Source organism: Falco rusticolus, chromosome 2 (genome assembly GCF_015220075.1).
Source record: "Falco rusticolus isolate bFalRus1 chromosome 2, bFalRus1.pri, whole genome shotgun sequence".
In the NCBI taxonomy this organism is placed as follows: Eukaryota; Metazoa; Chordata; class Aves; order Falconiformes; family Falconidae; genus Falco; species Falco rusticolus.
In genome coordinates, this window is record NC_051188.1 from 78,389,514 (window position 1) to 78,414,776 (window position 25,263).

General features: G+C 38.2%; 1 protein-coding gene across 2 annotated transcripts in view; it reads right to left on the bottom strand.

Moving 5' to 3' along the window:
- The window catches only part of DSCAM (DS cell adhesion molecule), a 439,842-nt gene that overhangs the window by 95,560 nt on the left and 319,019 nt on the right, over positions 1 to 25,263 (bottom strand). For both annotated transcript variants that reach the window (XM_037377793.1, XM_037377794.1), the window contains exons 10-11: positions 23,972 to 24,091; positions 20,121 to 20,294 (exon numbers count right to left, since the gene is read on the bottom strand). In XM_037377793.1, the coding sequence (XP_037233690.1) occupies positions 20,121 to 20,294; positions 23,972 to 24,091 (294 nt within the window). The remainder of the gene's footprint in view (positions 1 to 20,120; positions 20,295 to 23,971; positions 24,092 to 25,263) is intronic.

Here is a 25,263-nt window from a genome sequence, read left to right on the forward strand (position 1 = left end):
CTAGTGTTGTACACCCATGGTACTTCTCTGCAAATAACTACTCAGATCCAGCTTTTGGGGTTTTTTTTCTTGGTAGCTGCTTGTAATGAAAGATTTATCATATTATCCAGGATCTGGTAAAAATATTGTGAGATTTTACCTTGAGAAGCTCTTGCACTTTTGCTCTCTGTTATCTGATGGAAAATCTGACTGTTCTTTCAAGTTTGGCATAAAAATTCCCTTGTTAAAGAAGTGCTACACCTTTGTCCCATAGTATTTCACTGAGAATTCACACTTGAACGATTCCAAAAAATGGCATGACTTTTTAACTTTCCTTACTAGTAAGATAAATTAAATTAATAACAATATCAGGAGGATGCCAAAGTAATAACTGAATATGAATGCTCTAAAAAGGTAGGTACTGCCACCAGCAAAACAGCTGCAACTGCAACTCTAAACTGGGGAAAAAACCCACCAGATTCCCACATCATCTCAACTACTTATGCAAGGAAGAGGGTAATAAAAGCAGATTGCTTCTCCACCCTGATTTATTTTCTTTTTTTTCCCTCTAGTAAGTGGGTCACTGATCATATTGGACACCTTCAGGATATCCTGTGGACAACAGTTTTTTCCCTCAATTCCTAGGAAAGAAAACTGGGGACTATTCAACCAGGCTGTTTTTTCCAAGTCTCCATATATGGCCATTGGCTCAAAGAGTTTGTTTCATCTTCCATTACTACTGAATCCTGCAACTTGAATGACAGATGTCTATTTTGAAGACTAAGCATTCAGACTCTACTGGTGGCAGACTTAAAAAATATGTAAGTAATAAAGGTATATGTAGAAGATATCCTTTCTGGATTAATGTTATATGGATTAAGAAAGAAACATATTTTAAATGGTACATTCAAGCGCCCAAAATTTCAATAAACAAGATAACTGCAACTTTCAAATAGTGTCCTATTTTGTTTGATGGTACAGCAAACTTAATTACACAAACATTGCTTTCCCACATGATAAGGTTCCCTTTAGTACAGGGGGTATACAGTGCTCAGGGTTATGCAGTTAGCGAACGATGCTACTTCTCCTATTTCTGCCTTGGTTTTGATCATGCACTTGGTTAGATAACATGAAATTAAGCAAGGAAGAAGACTGGTCTTTTGGCTAGGCTTGCTGAATGCCACATAGGATACTTTTTTTACTCTATTTTCTGTGGCAAAATTAAGGTTTCCTAGAATGTTACTTCCCCCCTTCTTTGACAGATGTTGTAATGTTCCTTCCTTTATTTCTAGGCATTCAAGTTGCTTTTCAAAATTGCTGAACATCTCTGAATGCAACTGAAGTCCCCCTAGAAATACGCCCTGATTATCTAGACAGTGAATTATTTCTACAGATAATATGTGGCATATGTTTGCTGTCTTTTGAGGTAGGTACACACCTAGAAAAAAAAGATCCAAAGTCATATTTCATAAAGGTTTTCCAAGGATAACTTGGAAACTTCTTAAAGTTGTGTGGTTCCTGAAATGTTCCTGTATTTATGCTGTATACTTGAGTCAGCTGTTCTGTATGAGCTGCATCAACCAATAGACAGAATGCCAAGAACTACACTTACAAGGAACAGCTCATTAAGAAGCTGAACCCTAGTTAACTGTGAAAGAAAATATAAATGCAATCATATCTGCAGCACCAAAGAAAGGAAAAGCTTTCTCAGCCCTGTGTCAGTTAAATAAATTTTTAACACTGCTTCCAACAAATAATCTTTTGATTTTCTTTCCAAAACTTGCAAAGTTGCTGGCAGCTCCAGTAACTCTTCCAGTTTCCACTGTCAGCTCTGACAGTCTCTCATAAATCCCACTAGTCTCTTGCACTCTCCAGATCTCATGTTCCTTGCCTCAGATTTTGCCAGAATAAATCCCTGTAATGTCACACAGGTTTTTTCCCCACCTAAGTCTATCCTCCTGTCTGAGCAGGCCCCTATTGTGTTTTTTAATTAGATGGTGTCCTTTGCAGAGAATAGGACTTTGAGGCAAAGAGGTGAAAAAAGGGTCGCTGGTAATTTATTGCACGTATTGGGGCTGAGCTAGCTGGTAACTGCAAGACTGTAAACCCGAAGAATTTGTTTTGTAGGGAACACTGGAAGATTTGGTAGTTCAGTTTAGGTGAAAACAGGAATCTGAAGCATTATCTTAGTCTTACTGAAACCTCTCAGGAAGTATAAACACAGGTCGTCTGTCAGTAATTTCCATGTCATTAGTACTGGTAAGGAAAGACAGGATTCAAGAGCAGCCTCTAGGATGGTTTTCCCTTTCTGTTTTGGGATCACCTAGAACCACAAAGTACAAAACCATAAACTAAGATGCTGCTTTAGAGACTAGTCTTTCAACTTTAAATTTTCTAAAATGTTGGCATGTTGGCGATCTTGGGCTTGCTTTAGGGAGGCTGGCTGGCTTGTATGTATTTTTCATAGGAAGTAGCATCAGCATCAGGAGCACACACTTTTTGAAATTCAGTGGTTTGGGAAAGACAATGGAGGAACAAAGTCTGGGCAACACCCTTTGTCTGCATTATTACTGATGGTTATTGCATGACAAAAGCAGTATTATTGTTATCATCAGAGCATCTAAAGATACAATCTTGTGGATTAAAAAAAGCACAGGTCTGGAAGTTGATGATATTGACAGCTTTCTAGGAAGGCATTTGTAAGCAGGTCCCACATAAGCCTACAGAGGAGGCAGCATTAGAAGAGGAAACTTCCTGTAACAAACAGCTTTTGCAGCCCCGGGAAAAAACTGTTCAACCTTTCTGTGCCTGGTGAACCCATGGCTCTTGGCAATTCTGCACAGCTTTCTTCCAGAAGGAGAACAATCATGTTTCTCAGTTCAGTTAAAAAACAAAACAAAACAAAACAGGAAAACTAAAAAATATATAGCTCAATAAATTGTCACTTTCATAGTTCAGAAAGAAAACTTCAGAATATGGTAACACTGCCAAAACCCACAGGTAACAAGAAGGAATTCAATCATTCTTATTGAACTGGGCTGTACCGAGACAAAGCCAGGAAGGGTTTAGTGGTGAAGTGCTGTGGGACCCACTGGCCCTGCTGCCTCAGGCCATGGGAGCAGCTCTGTTCCTGTGACTGTCAACAGCAAAACCCATGCGCCGATCACGGGCTTAAAATTGTTGCTGTATCATGGCAAGGGTGTGAGATCGCTCACACTTCTAGGGCTCAATAGGCCGTATGGGTGAAATTTTGATCCTGTAGAAGTCCAGAGGACCTCAGACACTGACTTTTGCTTGACCAGGATTTTATTTGCTAAAATAAGAGCTGCACTGGCAACTGTCCTACAATCTTACTATCCAGTCTCATACAAGTTGAAAGGAGGTGCTAAAAGAGAACTGTAGAATATTAAAAAAAAAAATACTTCCTGTTTATGTTTAATAAAACCAAGAAAACAATCTCCCAAGGTTCTTAATATTGCCTATTACTAATCATATCCTCAATTCATGACTAATGCATTTTAATTCAGTCACAGAGTATGCTTTAAAAAATTCAGTGCTGCATTATGTGCTGTACTTGAGATATTCAAGATCTTAATTGTTTGTTCTCTTCAGTATCCCTCACCCAAGAAACTAATGAAAAATTCAGTCGTGATGATACTGTTTATGACATACATAGCTGTGACACATGATAATTTCACAATCATTTTAAGACACCATGTGGTTTCTTTTGACATTTTGTGACAGACTGTGTTATCAAGCACAATTGTTTGCATGGGAAACAACTGTAACACGTGGTCCTTGCAACATTATGTTATCTCCTGATAACGATGTCATTAACATGTGTATACTATAATTAATGACTACAAAAGCAATTCATTTGAGTAAGGCTTATGAATCCATTTCATCTAAAAAGGGAAAGAAAACCTATAATCATTTGGGCTCAGATCCTGAAAGCTACTTACAACCTGCTGCAGCTACACTGGGTGACCCATTAATTGAGGCATATTAACCAAGAAACTTTCCTTTCTCAGTTATATTACAGAAGCTTGGATTAGAATCATTATCATAATGATTGTTCTCATAGAGATCAATGAGAGAAACAGAAACCTAGCAGTGCTCCAAACCCCTTTGTCACCCTCTCCTACCAATGGTAGCCAGGAAACAATTACAGTTCATCAGTCTGCATAGCTAACATAACGAAGCTGAAGACATGCAGACAGCAAATGCACTGCAGTTAATGCCATCCCCTCATTCTCCTGTAAGACAGGAAAACACTTCCTACATCCCTCTGGCATGCCGCTTACAAAGTTAGCTGTCTAAAGGCAGTTTGGTGAAGCTTTCTTATATAAGCTTAAAAGTTTCTATCCCTCACTATTATAATGAGCATCCTCTTGACCAGGTAAAATATAATCTATTTTTCCCATCGTGTTTTTGCCAATATATTTGACAGTTCAATGTCCTGATGTCAGTGTTACCATTGTTTTAGTATAGTCTGTTGTGGGTTCACTAGAAACCCCATTCTGCTTTTCACTGCTTATAGCTGACTAAAAAAAATGGATATATTTAGACTCCCAGAGTTTTTCAAGCCTGATAATCCACTCTTCTCCCTTAAGGCTAGCAAAATCCCACAAAGACATTTTTTATTTGGATTTTCAGAAGGCTGTGTTTGGGCACACAAAATATTTTCATGGAGATATTTGCATACAGAAACAACCACACAAAAATAGCTGGGAGAGAACAAAAGTTCCAACCTGCCACAGATACAGTCCTCAGGAAAATTGCCTACAATGTGTCTAAAGAGATTAGAATGAGACTGGATCTCTGTGAAGAAGTTTGAAAACAGACTGCTCACAGAAGCTACAACTGATGAAGGCTGGATCATGCTGAATCCTCCAGACAGATTAAAACAGGACAGGAGAGAAACAGAAAACTGTGAGCTGACTTGCTCCTCCTAGCAGCCCCCAAAGCACAAATTTTGAAGGGGGTTCAAAGACGCACGAAGCACTTAGCTAGGCCTTTCCAAAACATGGGTGGTGGGATATGTTCCTGCAAAATAAAATCAACAAATTGTGTTTTTTAGAGATACCACAGCCTCCTGTTGGTTCCTTCTCTCTTCTCATGGCACTGGAGGAGAGCAATTTGGGAGACTCAGGCATGCCTCTCCTGTCTGGCTGCTTCAAAACTATACAAGGTCAATCTCTTTGACATTTCTGTTGCCTCTTTTATATTGTTCCTATAGAGTAAGCATGTGGATTATATGAGTATATTGCATAAGCAACGATTTATATGCATTGTTAACTTTGCTCTGAGGCTTGAAATATTAAATATGTACGTATGTAGTAGCTCTTCTTACTCTGTAACTCTGGAATAATTATCACTGAAATTGAAACAGGGTAGATTTACATTAAGTATTAGGAATAAACTCTTTACTATGAAGGTGGTGAGACACTGGAACAGGTTGCCCAGAGCAGCTGTGGGTGCCCCATCCCTGGAGGTGTCCAAGGCCAGGCTGGATGGGGCTTGGAGCAGCCTGGTCTGGTGGCAGGTGTCCCTGCCCATGGCAGGGGGATTGGGACTAGACGATCTTTAAGGTCCCTTCCACAATAATTTTATGACCACTGTATCTACTTCAGTGTGCACTATACTTTTTTAAGTTAGAGTGAATAAAACAACATGTATTTTCATGATGCAAGCTACAAAATATTTTAAAAGTCAAGAAAGGCAAAATCAGAATCTCTGGAACAGTAAATTAGAGCACTATTAACACCAGTTGACATGGGAGACATAATAAAGGAGTTAACATTCAGAAATCATTCTCCTCATCTCATAAAGTTGTTATATCTGTATTTGTACATGGATGTTCCATGCCTGTACTGTTGTCTTTCAAAAATTTTGTTGTGATTACATTAAAAATAAGCCAAGTTTGATTGTTCCTTCTAAACAAATCTCCTGATTCAGAAGCAAATGTGCTTTTTCTTCCATGCAAATTGTAAGAATTGCAGAGTTCTCATTCTTGGTCTACAGGAATCTTTTATGAATCAAAGTCTACAATTCACATATTATTAATTTATTTTTTTAATTGTAGTAATTTTTACAATCATTGATTATAATATCCTTTACGACAACATATTAGAAGAAAATGCTTACAAAAGGAGAAATAAAATCTATATACCCATACAAAATCTGTGGAGCTGTAGAAGCAATCAAGGAATTCTATTGCAAGTAGATGACAGGATTAATGCCAGAAAAGTGAAAGCAAATGAAAACTTTTCACATAGTCAAAACAGGGGTGTCAGAGTTTACTGTAAATTTAGGACCCTGGTTTGACTCAACACTTTGAGACAAACATGCTGATAAAAGATTATTCCCAGCACGTAAGATCTAGACTTTTAAAATGCTATGCAGATTGGTTTAGCATTTAATACTGCACAACATTTAGCTGGAAAATGTATTTTTACTGAAAATACTCAATGAAAATAATTTGTCAAGTGGTACTATGAAGTTACTTTTGTATTCATTATTCATATTTGTGTATATGCATGCTTATGCACTAAGAGAATGCATGTATGCATATGACTACAAGAGATAGCCACATTTTAAAACGTGTGCATCCTCATACTTTGAGTAATCATGTTGGCATTTTCCAATCAAAGTCCTCTGTGGATTTACAAATGTGGATGTTTTCTCCCTTGGCTTCCTCAGGGACATAAAAGTGGGTTTCCAGTGTATTAAGAAATAAAACAAAATAAAATAGAATAATAAAAGGCCTTTAATGGAATCATATGAATAAATCAGATTTTAAGCAAACAGGCAATTTTTTCTGGAAAAACATCACACAGTATGCACCGAGCATGACAGACTTAAAAGCCGTTACATGACTTGCACAAAGGCTCTGAAACGTTCTCACTCTGTCTTGCTGAAACATACAATGATGCAAATTAGATAGATACAGAGTCCATATCTTAAACTTCTTTGGAGTACAAAAATTAAAGTAGCAACCCCTTCCAGATCATTACCTCAGCAATGATAAATGTGTCTGCCTAGTTATCCAACGGTACTTGGGGAACTACACCCCTCCTCTCCCCCACCCCCAGCTTTATGGGGAGAGACAAAAAAGAGCACAGACCTGCCCTGACTTAAACCAGTTAGAGGGTTTATATATACTTCATATAGTATGACTCTCTCTTTTCCCTTTTCTGGGCATGAAAGCAAGTTGCTCTGGTGTAAGAGTATCTTACACCTTGAGATCTCTGACATTTCAGCATATATGTAATGTTCGCTGGGTTAGCTTACATCACAGTGCACGAGAAACAGGAAATTCAACCTCTGTAATTGTTGAGTAATTACTTTGCCTACTCCCAGTGCTAGGCAGATACATGGACACCTACCAGAGCTCAGCAGACGCCAAGTCACTGGCCCATCCATACTCACTGGATTGCACATTTGAGCTTCCTCTTCCAGAGGGGAGGCTGATTTGTTCTGCTACTATACCTTAACTTGTGAAATAACTAGACAGCAATGGCTAAAAGCACACAACCAAGGAAGAAGCCCTAGTCATCCTAGCCAAGCTAAATAGTGGGTAGTACCAGCCTTACTCCTTGTGGCCAGGTTCCTTCCCCCTTCACTCAGATTTTGAATACCTCTTAAAGTGTTTTGGGAGGTCTACCAGTTTCATGCTGAAAAGGCTTAAGACCAAAAGGGAGATATAATAACTCTGTACAATGAGTTATGCTGCTGGTAATGCCAAGACAAAGTAGATGCAGAAAAACAAGGGTTGCTATAAGCATCCAAAACTCAGAAGTCCTTGTTCACATCTGTCTCTTCATTGCTGAGTTCCCAAAAATACGTCTGGGAACAGACATGTGCTACAGGGAGTCAGCAAAATTCCTGAGGACACCCAGTACTGCTATGCACCCCTGTAATGGTCTTACTCACCATTTAGGTGCATGCTTACTTTCCATAAAAGCTAGGCACTTCATTTAACTATTATTTAAATCTTAGACATGGGCATTTAGCGAACAGTAATTGCATTTTCAACAACAATATGCAACCACTTATGAAAAGTCTGTTCTGCCCTATTTTAGCTTGGCAAGTCATCATTTAAAAATCTGATAGCAGGAGATTTTCCTTGCTGAAAAGTATGGGTTTATGGCTCTAAGTGCATGGCACAGAGCCAACTTGTACCAGTTGTAAATGCAACAGTTATGCTGCACTGCAAAGTAAGACAAAAATAGAAGAGTACTGCTTACAGAGCACTTACAGTAATAGGAGCTCATTAAAAAAGCCAGTTTTGAGGTAAGACCACAGAAGTGAAATCCTGCTGCACTATTGTGTATGTACATATGTGCAATTACCAAAATCAATGACTAGTAATTAAGTCAGGAAAAAATAACCCTCTAACTGATGCTCCTTCTACTGCTCTGAAGATTTGCAACGACATGTACTCATGTAATAGCTCTATCGAGGTATTCTTTTTTTCTGTCTCTCTCTCATTTATGGTCACAAGTTTGTATTATCTAACTTTCAGAAAAGGCATTTGATCCTTTGAAAACTTTCGCACTTTGTGAGGAAAGAGATGGAAGTAAGAGAACATGATTGGTTTTCAGGTATTTATCTCTCAATATGACACGTCGATTAGTAGAAAAATGTTCTTGTTAGGTCACTGACAATATGATTTAGGAGTTTATTTTAACTAATACAGGAAAAGTTCAGAATGGGGACATGGAACTGCGAGAACTTGCAGTGCTGAATGAGAGCCAGACTACTACAGCAGTTGCTGCTTTACTATTCATTTCCCAAGTCTTTGAACATTTGCTGGAGCTTGATTACATACACTTAGAGAGCACGGCATACAATACATATGCACAGACTTTTTCTTTGAATTTTAAGCCAAGCTTTAAAACAACCACAACAAAACCCCAAGCCCAAACCAACTCCTAGCAACATATGCTTACATTCCTAAATAGCAATATGCTTTACTGAGCATCCTTCAGCATGTCACTGATTACATGAAAGACAATTGTATACACACTACTTTTATCAGTTAGGATTCTGCTTTAGGAATGAAGAAATGGCTTTAGAAATATAATATTTAGGATGTGTTTTTTTGGAGAATGTTTCTTTAGAGATTAATTTAATGCAAAAAAATCAACATGAAGGTCACAGACAAAAATAATTGTTTAATGAAGGCAGGATCCCCATCATAGCTCCTTTTTTTTTTTTTTTCCCTGCTAAAAACCTAGATGTGTAATTGTTTCTTGCTGCAAAGATTTGAAGTCAGTCATCTCCACCTGATCAGTCAAAGATCAATCATTTCACATGTGTCTCTGAAAGCTGCATTACAGCTAAGTAAACAGCAAAAGAAACACATTCAGGAAATCTTTATACTATCTGACCATATCTGGATGGGTTTTGTTCCTTCTTGAAATCTTTTAGGTGAACATCAAACAACAAGTTTATGTGAGTGTCCGTGTGTTCATGCACACGGGCACACAGAGATACTGGTAACTGAGGCCATTAACTTACATAGATCAAACAGAAAGAGATCTCAATGGACTTTTATAAATTAATGACATCACATGGCATTGTGCAAAATGAGGTACAGAAACTTTCAGCAGAAGTTTCAGTATAAAAGCAGGGAATTTAAAAAACATCTTTGCCAATACCTGCCCACACTGGGCTGCTTCCTTTATCACCTGACAACATACCAGCTTGCATTGTGGAATATGCCAGGGTGCAGACTCACAGCTACCACAGCTAAAACAATTTCACAATAGCAATCATATACATTACTTGTACCTGCACAGACAGCTCTGTTCCAATGTTTTCATAAATGCATACAGTGGCCAACTTTCATCGACATCTACATTCTTAATGGATACTGTTGCTTGCTCTTCTCCAAAGTCAGCAGGAGGGTTTGCACATTTCTAAACCAGGCAACATTTTTAATGGAAAATACTGATTCACAAGTCAAGAACTGTAGTTGGAACTATAGCATTTATTCCCTTCCTTGAAGAATCTTTTCTCTTTTCTGAATTTGGTCATGTGTTCACCTACATTCATACAGCTGCACAACACTGCTTTCCCACGAACTACCAGGAATTTTCCAGGTGGAAGCTAAGCACTAAATAAATTATGGTAGCGCAGGTAAAATTAATGTCATAAAGTTGTGCATGCTGCCTGAACAACACAATTCCTACATGAGCAAATATGCTAACTCAGTATGGAAAAGAAAACAAAAAGTGAATGTAAGACTAATTATTCTGTGGCCTGATGGAGACAGTTAAAAAAAAAAAAAAGATTAGGTTAGATTAATCGTAAGTAATTAGGCCAACAGTAAGAGCTCATTCTTTCATTATCTCCTGGTTTGACAGACCAAATCGATTCATTCCTTAACCCTGCAGGATCCTAATAAGATTTATCTAAAAACAGAGCCATGCTTCTTTAGTCATCTATACCATGAAGACACTCAGAAATCAATTGTTGTGGCCATAAGGGGACACTTTCTTTTTTTTCCAAGAAACATAAAAGTGACAGATTAAGATATGTTTAAGCATCACACACCAAACAAGTATCTGAACAAACAGTGTGGATGGGAGCTTACATGCTGATGCAGAAGTTGAATCTTAATGGTCAGGAACATAACCTAGGGTGAAGGAAACCTGTTTCCCACCAAATTCAACTAGATTGCTGAAAGAAAATCTGCATTTGCAAATCCTTTCTTCTGCTTATACCTGACATGCACAGCAGCAAGGGATGTAAGAAGTAATTCTTAAAATTCTCCTGTATACAGTGTCTTTAGCTTGTAGGCAGCTCTTCTTCCTACCTTGCATTTTCTGCTCCTTTTGTATACCTCCCAGATGTAAATTTAATTTTTGTTTTTATGTTGATTATCACAGAAGCTATACACAGTATTTATACTGCGTGCCACTGTAGGATTTTCACAGAGGGATATGAACAAAGCTACCATGCAATTCTTGAAAACTATTTTGAAGAGAAAACGGAAGTACTATTAAAAAAACGACACTTTCTTTACTTTTGAAGACAAAATTGCTTGCTCTACAAAAAGCTTAGAATTGCACTGATATAAGCTGTTGTAAAAGATTGTCTTTGGCTAATAGCAACAATTGATGTTGTATTTAAAAAGAAATAAACCCTTATCCAAAGCATAACATATTTGCATATAAAGTACCTTTTACATTTTTCTTTTACTGCAAGAGAATTATACAGAAAAATGTATTTAAATGTTTTGGAGTCTGTGTCACTTGCTACTCAAATGTAGTTTATATCCTACATATTTTGTAAGATAATGCAAAATATAATTCTTGTAATTATAACTCATTGTCTCTTTCCTTTTTTATGCAGACTTTAGTTTTTTACATCAAATTGAAGATAGCAATAAACATTCAGCCTTAAAAAAATAAGCAAAAAAATTAAAAATTATAAAGAATCATCATGCAGGTCCTATGACAGCATTCAATAATAAAAACCAGTGAATAACGTTATGAAGCATAGGTCTTGTGCTGAAAAATATTATAACTAGGTCATTCAAAGTGCAGAAGAATCCCTGGTAAGTAAGAAGAAATATTGTAGTTTAAGATACTGTCTACTATTTTTGCTTTTCAGACAGCATTCTGCAAATCCTAAACTCATATGAGAATAATAATGGAGAGCTCTGAAATGGATAGATAAAAGAATGGACGTGGGATGGAAAAGGATTTCTAAAAAAGCAGGAACTGATGGCAGAGATGTGACGTTTGCAGAACGGTGACAGCAAGAAAGAGGAAGAAGCACCAGTGGGTGTGAAGGGAAAATTATGTTAGTCACGAAAATACCATCCTTTTTGAGCCTGAGGCTTTGTCCTGCTGGAAAACGGTCACTTTGTAAATGAGATGTACCTTTAAGCTGGCATGATTAGACACAGAGAAAAGAGATGGGTGGAAAGGAAGAGAGAAAGGAAATAGGAAAGGGAAAAAGATGGCATAACAGCTAGCTTTTCTGAAGTGGAAATAGAGATGTACTGCACATACTCACTAAATTAATTTACATCCCACTATTGCTTTACAATACTCTCTTGATTTAAGTTTATTGTAGCAAGATGTGGGCCCAGTTCTTGATGACATTGCAAATATAAAAATAAGCAACAATAGATCATGTATGCACTTCCTACACTAGAAGCCCACATTAAATGTAGCAAACACACTGCATAGAGCCCCCACCCCACAAATGAAACTAATATATTCACAGCAGCATCTATATTTTTAAATGTTCCTGAGGAAAATTATTTGGCTTAATGAAACAGAAGCACGAAAATCCAGAGAATTGTATACACTGTAAGCATTAAATGCCCCTTAAGGTAAACATTCAAGAAAAAAAGAGACTGTGTACCTATATACATGCTGCATTTGAAATCAGTTTGACTCTAGACAAGCCAGTAAACGTCACTACTGAATTATGGGTATCCTTAGCGTTTAGTCATTACTCCTCTACCATATGGACTAAAGGAAACCAAACTGAACACTGTCCTAATACTATTTGATTCAGTCTTTTTTTTTGTGTAGTTGACTTTAAAATATTTTTTTCTGATGTTTTCTTAAAATTATGAAGTGGTTCTAAATTTCAAAGAATATTGTTTAAAAGTGGTGTGTTCTGATGAGAATTTCTGAGATAAGTGTTCAAATTTAATTACTGTGTCTACTCATTTCTCTCTCTGTCTTCCAGTTGATATGGTATCACATGACAGATGTCACCACAGCCTCTAAATACCATCACAACGAACTCCAACCACTTAGCACTCCACTGCTGGTCTTCTGAATACGATGCTCTGAGCATGCCCTGCAAAGCTGTTCCACCCAAAGGATCTGGCTGAGCTGCTATGGGTTGAGCAGCAGTTTCCACCCTCAGATGGTCTCTGCCCACTCTCCTGAACGAGGCTGAGAGGTGGCGTGGAGCCCAGGTGGGCCACGGTGACAGAGCTAGGAGCAGGGCACTCAACCTTTTTGCACATGGAAGTGGAAAGAAAGACAACAAACATCAGAGATTAGAGGATGTTCCACCTGTCCTACCAAACTAGGAGGAGGCATGATGTTCACTAAACTAAACCTGGTAGATGAGTTATGAGTAACTCCAAGAGGAGCAAGCCTGAAATTCTGGCTGTCAATGGTCCTATGCTTACTGGCGTATATTTTTCTTAAATGGTTGTTGAGACATACTGTGTTCCAGAAAGTTATTAATTCACATTTCACGTGAAGGCAAGCCCAAATCTGAATAGCTATATTATAAATTCTCTTCTAAGAAAACAACCTTCCAAATTATCAGTAAGAATAATTTCCAGAATACTTCCTCCCAGGTAAGAGCCTTTCAGGATTACTATTTATTTTATTCTGACACAGCAGGGTTTGCAGTATTGTGCCATTCACAATACACTGAAATTTGTAAGCTTACTTTCTTAATGGACGTTATTATGAATGGATTATCTACCTAGCTTGTATCAATCACTGTGACAGCACCATCTCAACTGGAGGAGGACAACAGAGCAGACATTATTTTCAAGTCTTGTTTCAGCAGTGTTCAGAGACATAGGGGCTATAATCCTTGAATGATCCTGAAATGATCTCCACTGCTCAGAGTCTACTGACCACAGCTGGCCAAACCTGGACACAAAGTTCATTGTAATCTGAGAGCCATGTAAAACCTTCTCTGAATAAACCAGTAATTTAACAGGACACAAGACATATTAAGATTGAGAAAGGAAGACATGCGGTTAAAATATCTGTGGTTTGGCTGTGTTTAAGTATTACTAATGTGTTCAGTAAAGGGAGAAAATAAAACAGCAGCTAGATTACATATCTTGTGAATCCTATTCCTTACGAGGTGTTCTAAGAAAAGTAAAGATGTGAAGGTATTCAAAAGATGAAATCATCACAACTTTGTTAAACTGGTTGTTTTGCAGGGAAGTCTCAATAATCTGTATCCACTATGAAAATTTCAATAGAAAGAAAACTGAAAACAAACCTCACCCATGCTTCCTTTTGAATGTTGCTACTTGGGCAATATAAAGCTGAGAGAGACAACTGTACTGAAAAAAACGATAAATATGATGCTGTTGATACAAATGGAAAAGATACAGGAAAGCCTAGGTGCATTTTCTAGCTAGCTAGCTGAAGAGAAATCTTTCACCTTCCTGCTAAGAAGCATTGTTGTGCAACCAGCCTTGAAGAAAAGAAAAAGGGCTGCTATAATCTTTTTCTCCTTGCACCCAATTAGAAAAATATTTTTTTTAGAAGAAGAGAAATCCTTACCTTCCCTCTTTTTCTTAAATGAGAGTATTGCAAAGATTTGCATACAAAAGCACTTAAGTATTTGTACTGCAGTACATCTGGCAATTATCTTACAAGAGAAAGCACTCATTTTAGCCAACTGCCACAGGCTCAGCATTACTAAAAGTAGAAAGCATTTGAATGTACAGAAAAGGGATATTCCAGCTTTCTACCAGCTACCTTGAACATACTTCACGTTTAATTTCACCCTGTTGCTACAGGCACTGTGCTGTTATGACAGCTGATCTGCCATTGAATAGCTGTAAAGGAAAATCAACAAAGGATCGCTTCAGTGATTTTCAGTGCAATTTATTGGAGCTTGTATCTTGCGGCTGCTGCCGCCTGTCGGGGTAATGACACATGATGGGTGATTAAAGCGCAAGTCCCTAAATCAAAGCTGTGCCAATGGTCTGAAGAGTCAGAAAACAGCATTCAGACCCTGTTCATTTCTCATAATGGGAGGACCTCATTAGGAAAAAATGGGCTGTTTTACTAACAAAAGAAAGTACTTTTGACTAGGGAGAATTTCATGTTTCCAAGATTTATTGTAGCTTTCTTACAACATCTTTTAGATTGTGCATTTAATGAAAATAAATAATTAAAACAGATAGAGAGTTTTACAATCCATCACTGCTGACTTGGAATTTAAACTGAGCTGTACTGTAGTTCGTCCAAATCCTCATATTTAACACAGTTTTTGCCTTTGCCAAGAAATAGGTGGTAAAAGAGAAAGCTGCCTGTCATTGGGGTAGGGGCAAAGGTAGGCAAGGGCAGCTCGCCAGCTCTTGAGAAAGGACATGTTGGGATAGAAGAGTAGTTTCAGTTCACTGAAATTACTTTTCATTTTCTTTCCCTTTACCTTAGTCTTTCCTTCTGAGGGCATATGCAAATAATCCAGCTAGAGATTTTTACCAATTTTGACCAAATTTGTCTGTTGGACAAAAATGTACTCTACTCAAGAAAATTGCAAAATAACTATGAAGAAGCAAATAAATGAAAATGTTCTTTGTTTAAAGATGGCAGAAATGTCAGAAGAAGAACACAGACAGAGTACACAATCAGACCAGAGGAATTTGGGGTTTTTTTTTGCCACAGAAAACACTATTTACAGACCATGGGACTATGAAAAAATGGAGCACAGACAGATTAAGGAATAGGAAAGTAACTGGGACTCAGGTGAATTTGACATAGTATGATCGTGGTTCTTCCTATAAGCATTTTTCTGAATGTGTCAAGAGATGGTGATTTTTCTCTTCCTTTACAACATATTATGGATAATATATCTTGGCAAATGCAGAACAGGCAATGCCACCCTTACTGACATCTTGTGGGATATATGTATTTTTAATGAAAAATTGGACATAAACAAAAGGCTAGCATCTATGATAAATGCTTCTTTTCATACACAAGGAAAAGCAGCAATTGGACAGATCTTTACATTCCTATATTCTCAACAATGAATTATTTTCCCAAAGACAAAAATGAGCATTTATAAGGCACCCTGGCGAGCAGAGCACAGCCAATTCTCCATCACAGCTTGCTGGCTTTACTGCAGGTGTTGCAGCAAAGCAAACTCATTTCACTGGCCACATGGGAAATCCTGCTTAGATAAAGTTTCACAGAAGAAAGGCATAGAGTTCTATCCATTTTAATAAACAAATGCTGCAGTGCTTTAGCCATACGGTGCAACAACTGTTTGCTAGCAGTGGAGGTAACAGCTTCTCTAGATTCATAATCTCCCTTCATAAGCATCTTTTGCATTTATTTGTGTTTATAACTACTATTAAATATTTTTATTTCTTTTGCAGAAGTAGCTAATTATGTGATCAGAGCCTCTATTCCATGTGTTGTCTGAAGACGGAAAGAAACAGATCTTGCCTGGAAGAGGTTGTGGACAACATGGACAAGAAATAATATGACAGCGGTAGAGGAAGCAGAGGCATAGGGTAGTGAATTATCATAGCCAAGATGCAGGGTAACTGCAGGAACAGGGCAATCAAATCACTTTTACACTGTGAACAGGCTCCCTTTCCCATACAGCCTTTTCTTCTGTTATTCTACCAGCTCTTGTCATATATAACAATTTTAAATTATAAAAAAGAAAAAATGTTTAAGTGGTGAAACTTAGCATTGGAAGTATTAGCTGGGATTAGTAAGTTCCTGCTGGAAGGAGGTATGGGTCTGACTGACAGCTTTAGGTTTATGTATTAAACACATATAATGCAAATAGTTAAGAAGCATATTTGAGAGGAAATTGAACAAAGCAATTCTGTTTTCTTGGTAGACAGGATTTGTTGGAAATGTTTTTGTGATGAGATTAAAACTGCTCAGGCTCCCCACTGACATGAGAATAAGTGATAAATTTAAGAAGGGGCAGGGCTAATATGACTACCTCCAACAGATGATTTACATAGTAACATACATACCTTAATGAAAGCTTGCTTTTCAGGAGGGACTTTTTTCACAATATCATTCTATCATGTCATAGATAGCCCCTAAAGTGGAATTAGGAAGTGTGACATTTATTCAGATGAAGGCAGGCAGGTAGTCCATTTTAAGCAGACATCTCTTCCCTTGTGACTCCCAGGCAACCTTTAAATAATTTTAGTTCCTCCTTCATGTTAAAGGCTCATTACCCTTTATAGAAATTCTTTAGAAGTCTTCTCATCCCAAGCACCAGGAGTCATTTCTCCAGACAGCACTAGATTCCTTATTCCAGATCTTTCTCATAATTTTCTAATATTGTATGTCTTAGTGAATAAGGAATTTGAGAACTACTTATCCTTGGTTCAGAAGAAGAGAAAGAATCACTGATCATGATTTTTATGGGTGTTTCTTGAAAAGAAAGGGAGGAAGATAATACCTTCAAAGTGAAGATTCTCTGCCTTCACAGCTGCCGTTCTAGCCCTGTGGTTCCTGATCCAGCACTGACTCCAGGCAGCTCTTTCTTTCCACATTTCTGTTAGTATTCCTGAAGTCTCTTTATCTTCCTCTCATATTTTTTTTTTTGCACACCCTCCTCATAGAATTTCCCTTCAACCAGGAAGTTGGACCACCTTCTCTGACATGAGGGTGTCACACAACAAACGCTGAGGCACTAAATAGATGTGTATCTGGAATTACTACCTTTTCCTTCCTAGCATTTAGAGTCTTGTTAAGTTGGTTTATAGCTTGAGCTGTCTTTTCACTAAGAAAAAGACAGTCAGTTTTAGAGGCAGCAGGTCATGAAAGCACATTGCATCAATGTTTATTCTGTCCTCTCCTGAACTACTAAACCAAAAATTTGCCTACCATCTTTGACATCAAAGGTCAATAATTTTTCTGTTTAGATACAGGTGACACTGGAAATTCTGGAAGAGTAAAACATCCAGTTTCATTTAAGAGATTTGTCACAGGATCTATGAAAGGCAAAAATTTATCCAGCAATGTTACTAACAGTAGGTAGAAACTTTTGTCAAACATGGAGGAGAAGAATCATCTGTGCATAAGAGTTTCGTGTTTAAGTTCACAGTGATGCTATCAATGGTTAGCATCTGCATACATGAGATGCCTGTGGTACAAGTGACAGCTAAGAATTGAAGGAGGAGGCTGTGAAGGGACGGCTGCCACGTCTGTCTTTCTGACAGGCAGCCTAGTTTCATGATCAGTAACTAAATCCATCTAAGCCACTCTACTGTTTTATCAGGTGATTTGAGCTACTGTTCATGGACAACACACATACAGACTGAAGGAAGGTGGGAAGCCAATTTGTCACAAGGAAGCCACAACAAAATGTGTTGATGCTAATCTCTGTTTATGTTTTGGAAGGCTGTTTCTTACCAACTTTGTCAGCCAGAAATGACTGCCTGGGCCAGGTCTCGCCTTCTGCCTCTGAGTAAAGGCGGCATTTGTGGAGCAGGATCAACTAATGAAAAACATTGTGAGTTTCAGGAAGGAAGCCCAAGGCTATTACCTAGTATTAAGGCTATACACCTGAGGACTAGGGTCCAGAAACAGGCTTGTGGGGGAGAAAGAAAAGGAGCTAGAATAACCACAGAGAAAAAGAAAACCATGAATTACAAAACACAGTACAAGGCAGGTCCAGGCCTTCACTTTGGAGTTGCTCCACCTGACCAGGTCCAAGTACTATGTGCCATAACCATGCCACCAGAACAGGGGATCCACCTATGCCTGAACCCCACCATGGCACACTTCCCCAGAGCAGCTTGTCCTTAATGTGTGCTTGATTAAAACTAAAGCTGTGCCTCTTCTACGCACACACCACCACGCTAACGACATTTTCTCTAACCAGCCGTGCTGGGAGCAGTACGTGTGTTAGTGTGGATGTGTGAGGGTGTACAGACGTGCTTGCCTGCTATCTCAGAGCTGGAGGGGTTTTCATTAGATTCAAACAGCAACTGACCCTCCAGGGAAGCTCCTGCTCTTATTTGATAAGGGATGCTCTTTTATCACACATGAAACTGCATGCAATGATCAGACAGGCAGTGTGCATAGCTGCCAACCAGAAGAAAGCTGTTTTTCTGTAGCATATTACAGCAGTGCATTGCTACTGCAGTTGAAGATTGGCCCCAAAATGGCCAGTTATGGAAATCACAGAAGCTGGAACTTCTACTGATCCACAGAAAAAGCATGCAATTAATACACTTGTTTGAGGGTTGGAATGTCATGTTATTTTTCAGAAGATGAAGCTACTGTGGTAAATCTGACTGGAGAGGACATCTGAGGTACTGGGACTTGCAAATCTAACAAAGTCAACACTTCCTTTCGAAGAACTTAGTTATTCATTCTATGACGTTACAACAAATACTCCTAAACCTAAACATTAATGGTCTAAAGTAGAGCTCTCCAATGGAGAATGCTGGATTTTCCTTCCTTTTGGGGAGGGAGAGGGAAGTCTCTTTACTTTCAAGAGCAAACCTTTTTCAAGCTAACTGACATCTCAGGACTTCAAAGAGCTCGGTCAGTCTTCAAAAATCCTACAAACATGAAAGTGCTTGGCTTGGTGACCTCCTTCAATACTGGTCTAATAGGTCATTCAGGAACACATGGCATGCTGAAGTGTCAATAGTATCTTTCTTCTTTAGGGAGAAATTATATTATCTCTACAGTTTTGGGTGGTTGTTTCCCTCCCACCCCCCCGCGCCCCTTAACATTTCCTCTGTATTCTCAGCTATGTAAATGTTTGAAGGAGTTACAGCTAACATGCACCTAACAACTGGATTGTCTCTTATGCCTACAAAGTACAGATAGTTTGTGTAAGCACTTCAGATCCAATAGAATTAGATGCATTCTCTGGAAGTTACCTGCCGGTGGCTAAGTCAAAACAACTGCTGTGGTTGTATCTATAATATCTTATAGTAAGTTGTAGCATCTTGCGATATCTACTGTAACTGCACTGATAGTATCTATGCTATCTTGCAAATCTTTTAATCCATATTTTCTTCAACTTCTGATATTTTTAACGTCACTGTGGGTACTTCTTCTTTGTTATTGGTTTTTTACCCTTGACCAAATAATTTTCTTACTTCCCATTTATTACTCCGATGTAGCTCATAGACATGATAAAAAATTTTGAAATGAGATGTTAATCCTTTTTATCTTCAAGTCCCCTTTTCTCCTGATACTAAATAATGTTTTTTATTAACCATACTAACTTCCAGATGCTCCCACATGCAGCTGAATACCAACATTAAATTAAAACAAACAAACCCAGCCTCTCACCTCCCTCCCCACTTCCCCTCCCTGCAAACTAAGGATGCAGTAGACAAGCCTTTTTCACTCAATGGTAATATCTGAATCACAAAGAATTGGTTTGGTTCTTACTTTTAACAGTGAGGTACATGGACTTGCTGACGTCTGCTCCCACATCATTGCTGACCTTGCAGAGGTAGTATCCACTGTCTTCTTCCAGCACATGTTTAATCAGCAAGGAGCCATTTGTGAGAAGCTGGATACGACCATTCAATGCGATTGGCTGGAACTGAGGAACCCCGGCACCTAAAGCAAGACCCCCACAGAAATAGGTTAGTTAGGAAGGAAAGCTTCTCAGTTTTTTAGAATATGGCAGAAACTATAGCTCCCTGCTCTTAAACGCTCAATTCAATCAAAACACAAATGGCTTCTGACATCATCAGAACAAACAGAATGGTTTGCCAAAACTGAATTTATTAAATGGAGAAAAAAAAAAGAAAACAAAAAGGAAAAAAAAAAAGGAAAAAAAAAAGAAAGGCTTTTGTAGCTTTTTTAATGCAATAGTGGCAATAATTTGCCCATGTTAAAGGTAAAGGGGTAAAAGGAGCATGAAGCAGGAGTGGAAGAACCAGGAACGGGGAGAGAGAAAATGAAGATTTTCAGACCGCTCATGGGTAAAAAGGCACATTTGTTGTACATTTAGAGGCTGATAAATTATTGATAATTACAGCTGAACAGTCATGCAAGTATGTATCCCTAATGCATACACCAAATGAATTTCTTATGACTAAGAGGGATGTCTGTTGTAGTAAACATGGCATACTCAAGGGATCTCTAGGACCTTGTTTATGAAACTGCGTAATGTGGAAAACCACATCGTTGACTGTGTTCCTTGTTTCCTCCTACAGCCAACTGACTGATGACATATAAAAATCTCTATTCTGCCATGTTTGTAGCCAGTATTTATTTGGAACGTTAACAAAAAAATACAAAGAAAGAAACAAAAAGCTCAGATCACTAATCAGGCATGAGGTGCTATGTTTGGTGGTAATTTAAAAGTGGAAGGTCCATAAAAAGACAGGAAGACAAAGATTTCTGTATCAACTTTTGTTTTAAGAAGGAATCTACTTTTCCCTGGAAGTGAGATACCGGGTAATTTAGGGAATAGGGAACAGGAGACTGCCATACTGTTAGCATGCCATACTGTCCAGAGGCCCACCACAAGTTCGGGCTCCTCCAGTACTAGGAACTCTCTCTGTATATATTAAGATACAGTTCTTTTAGCCTTACAGCCTGCTTTGGCAGCAGGAGACAGGATTTTTCAGGGAAATCGTAAGGCAGTCTTCTTCAATAGAATTCTCTTACAACACTTTCTGTACACAAAGTTGTTATCTGTCAGCTTTAATTACTACATGCAGTTGCCTGAGTCAGCCCAGGAGGAAATATGATGAATAAATATTATGGGCAACGGTTTAGCATAAAATACAAGCTATAACAATCTATGAATACAACATCTAGAATACCAAAAAAGTCCAGACATACTCTAAAAATCCTTCTAGTCCTAGAAGAGTCTGCTTTGGGGACTTACAATTACACTGAAGGTCTGGTGGCTGATACCATGAACTTAAAAATGTTAAAGGGATAACGTTTTCACAAAAATCAGTTGCCATTGTTGATTTTTCAACTATTTTAGTCACATGCATATCCCACTTCCTCACCCTTTGTCTATTTTTTTCTTTAATAAGCCATTTTTCCTGTCATTTAGTTGAAAGGCACATTTATGCTTCACTAACTTTACCTGTCTGCAATTGATTGCCCAAGTAGATAGATGCAAGCACTCACTTCTTGTACTTCTTCACATGAAAAATTCTGGGGACAATTTGGAGTTCACAGAAGGGAAAGAGCTGATACTCCTAAGGACAGCTACAACTGGGCAAAATTTTGCATAACAGTTTGCAAAGGTTTCTTACTCTTCACAGACACACTATTACAGCCAAAGACCTTCCTGAGCAGTGACAGCAGCTTATCACACACAGCTGTATGGATGAATCTGCAAGAGGACTACATGCTCATGAATCACAGAATCACAGACTGGTTGAGGTTGGAAGGGACCTCAGGAGGTCATTTGGTCCAACCCTTTTGCTCAAGCAGGGCCACCTATAGCTGGTTGCCCAGGACCATGTCCAGATGGGTGTTGAATATTTCCAGAGATGAGACTCCATAGACTCTCTGGGTAACCTGTGCCAGTGCTCAGTCACCCTCACAGTGAAAAACTGTTTTCTTCTACTCAAACGGAACACTCCTTTGTTTCAGTGTGTGCCCATTGCCTCTTTAAGCCTGAAGGACTTAACAGATTCTTCCTCATTATGGGGTGTTTGTATTGATCACTGTCATTACTCTTTAGAGACAGGAAGTTCATTTCTATTACCTGTCTATCCTGATGTACAAAAAAAATAGCCCTCTTTGTCCATTTTACACTGACAGAAAAAGCCAATGACAGTAACTTACCTGCAGATGCCCTTTCTACTCTTATGGAACCAACAGATGAGCTATGATCTGATTGTTTTACTCCTGCTGGCCTCACCTCACCAATTACTTAGAATTTGGCATTAACTTTGCTCACGAACCAATTATACAATGTTATATTTTCTAAAACAAGGTATAGCATCTATCCTATAGAGCTGTACAGCACCCTAGTCAGATTAGATTTTGAAATTGTAGTCATCCGTTAGCAAAATACAGGCTTTTGGAAAAATACTTATCTCTTCACCTAGAATTATTATGGCAAAAAAAAATGAAACTGCAGTTTGATGGCTTTGCCTATGTCACATATCTACTAAAATCTTCTTTGAATTCAAAACTTCAGAGCTGTTAATGGAAAACCTTAAAAACACTTGATGGTAGAGTGTCACTAAGATCAAACCAGTACCCCTTTCTCTTTTATTAAGATGGGCTGCTTATCTCTTCACAGTCAATTACAACTCAACTAGCTTGGCTTGGCCTCCTCCTTCAGCATGCAAACACAACAAAACAGAATTACTTCTTTGTGACCTATATTCTTAATTAAAATCCCATATACCATTGACATTATTGGCATTTGGAGCTCTGTCCCCTTCCTGCCACAACCCAAAATTTATCAATAAAAGCAAAAATAGTCTTTAACATGAACATTTTTCTTCTCTCACCTTTTTTCTTCAAATATAATTTGGACTTAGATCCTAAGGAAATCAAAAATGACATGAAGCATTACACAAGGATTTCTCCCCAAGAGCACCTACTCTTACTTTTTAAAGAGTTAACACATTTAGATGAGATAGAGCTTGGAGAGTTTGTTTTCTTGCTAAAACCTGCCAGATGACAACTGCCCATAAGACAACTGGCCAAGACGCAATCTAGCAGGCAGCACATTTTAATTAAAAATCAGTCAATTTCCTATGGTTACTGAAGGTCAAGTGGGGCCAGTTTTAATGCTCTGTTACATGAGAAGAAAATGTTAAAGCATTATGTAAAGCGCATACTGAATTACTGCTTATGCTAATGCTACCTGACCTTTATTCTTTGCTGAAAAGATATGATTGGCCATCTTATCATGAATTTTGAAGGGGGGGGGGGGGGGAATCAGCCAAATGCTGCTGGTGAACCTTGTTCTGAGGTTGTTTCAATTAAAGCAGTATCTCTTTTCTCTGAGCTGTCCATTTCATCACTTGCCCGCTGAGGCCATAGCTAACACAGGCACACATTCACAGCTCCAGGATGTCTCTAAGGCAGATCAAAAGTCCATATAGCTCAGCCTTGTGTCTATGATAATGGCCAGCAAGACATGCTTAGGGAAATTCTATAAAAAACGTATAAAGATGACTGATACTTCCCTTCTTGCACCCTGCCAGCCTCTGACAACATGATGAAACCAGTAACTTACAGGTGACTAACCCATTACTAAACCAGCATTAATCTGTCCCCAGTGATCCCCAGAGGAATCCTACCTTTTGAGTATTTCCAGACAATGGTAGGAACAGGATAACCCTCTGCAGAGCAGTTGAGAATTACGGCTTTTCCATAGATCCCATCCTGGTCGCTGGGCTGAACCACAAACCTCGGGGGCACTGCGGGAGGAAGCAAGTGCAACTTAACAGGCTGCTCAAAGTGGCAGACCGGTCAAATAAGGAGACATAACATTTCATAGCAGAAAGCAAAAATTTAAACCAGCTTTTTGATGATCCAGTGACACAGTAAATTTGTGTCTGCACGCAATCTCAATGTATTTCTTGCAAGGCACAATAAATGCACCAGTCTGCATAGGATACAAAAGTAAGTTAATGAAAATCTTTCCATAGGAGAGGTTATAAAATGGAGTAACAGGTAAATCATATTGTTGTGGTTAGAAAAGAAAGGTTTTCTAACATATGTTTGGCAGATGTCTAAGAACAAATGAAATTTCCTGTATAGTTTCTTTTCGTAACAGTGAAATAGTAGTAAGCTTTAGAAAAATAGTTATGTAGCATAATACCATTTTTAATAGCAATCAAATCACTTAATGTTAAAATGACAGCATTTAAAACACAATTCCTGATAGGACTTTTCTTTCCAAACAGGTCTAGAAAGGTTCAACACAATTTGCTTGCATTAAGTTGAAGAGATGTCTTACTGGTATAGATGTAAGTGCATCAATGCATATGTATTATCTAAAGCAGCATAAAACCACTGCAGTGAGTCTTCCAGACATAAGCAAGTAAGTATAACAGCTGCTTATCTCAAGGAAAAGCTTTACATGTTCCAAATACAGATACACAGTGAAGAAAACAACTTGTGACAATGTTAGACCTACAGTTTACCATGAAAGCCTAATACCAAATGTCAAAGTCTCAATAAAACCTGCAGATTAGACAAAATTTTGAAAGAAAAGCTGAAAACTGTAAAGAATGCTGAAAACCCCACAAACTTTTAGTGAATATTAAAAATGCTTAATGGTTGTATTAAAGTCAGTTTAAATCACAGATTTTGGCTGACCTCCTGTTTTCTCGTTCAGAACACAAAGGAAATACCTGAGGAAAAAAAGTAAATTATTTGTGTCCTTATCCAGTGTTACTCTTTTTGTCATTTTTTACAGTGCTACAGACAAAGCCTGTAACAGGTGTTTTTTCCTCTCAAATCAAGTACAGCAACACACTCATATCTGATGCATTAATGGAGAAATCCTAACAGTTCCTTGCTTTCCTCTCCCCACTGCAGCATATGCACATGGGGGCACATACACAGCGGATTCACGGATTCACAG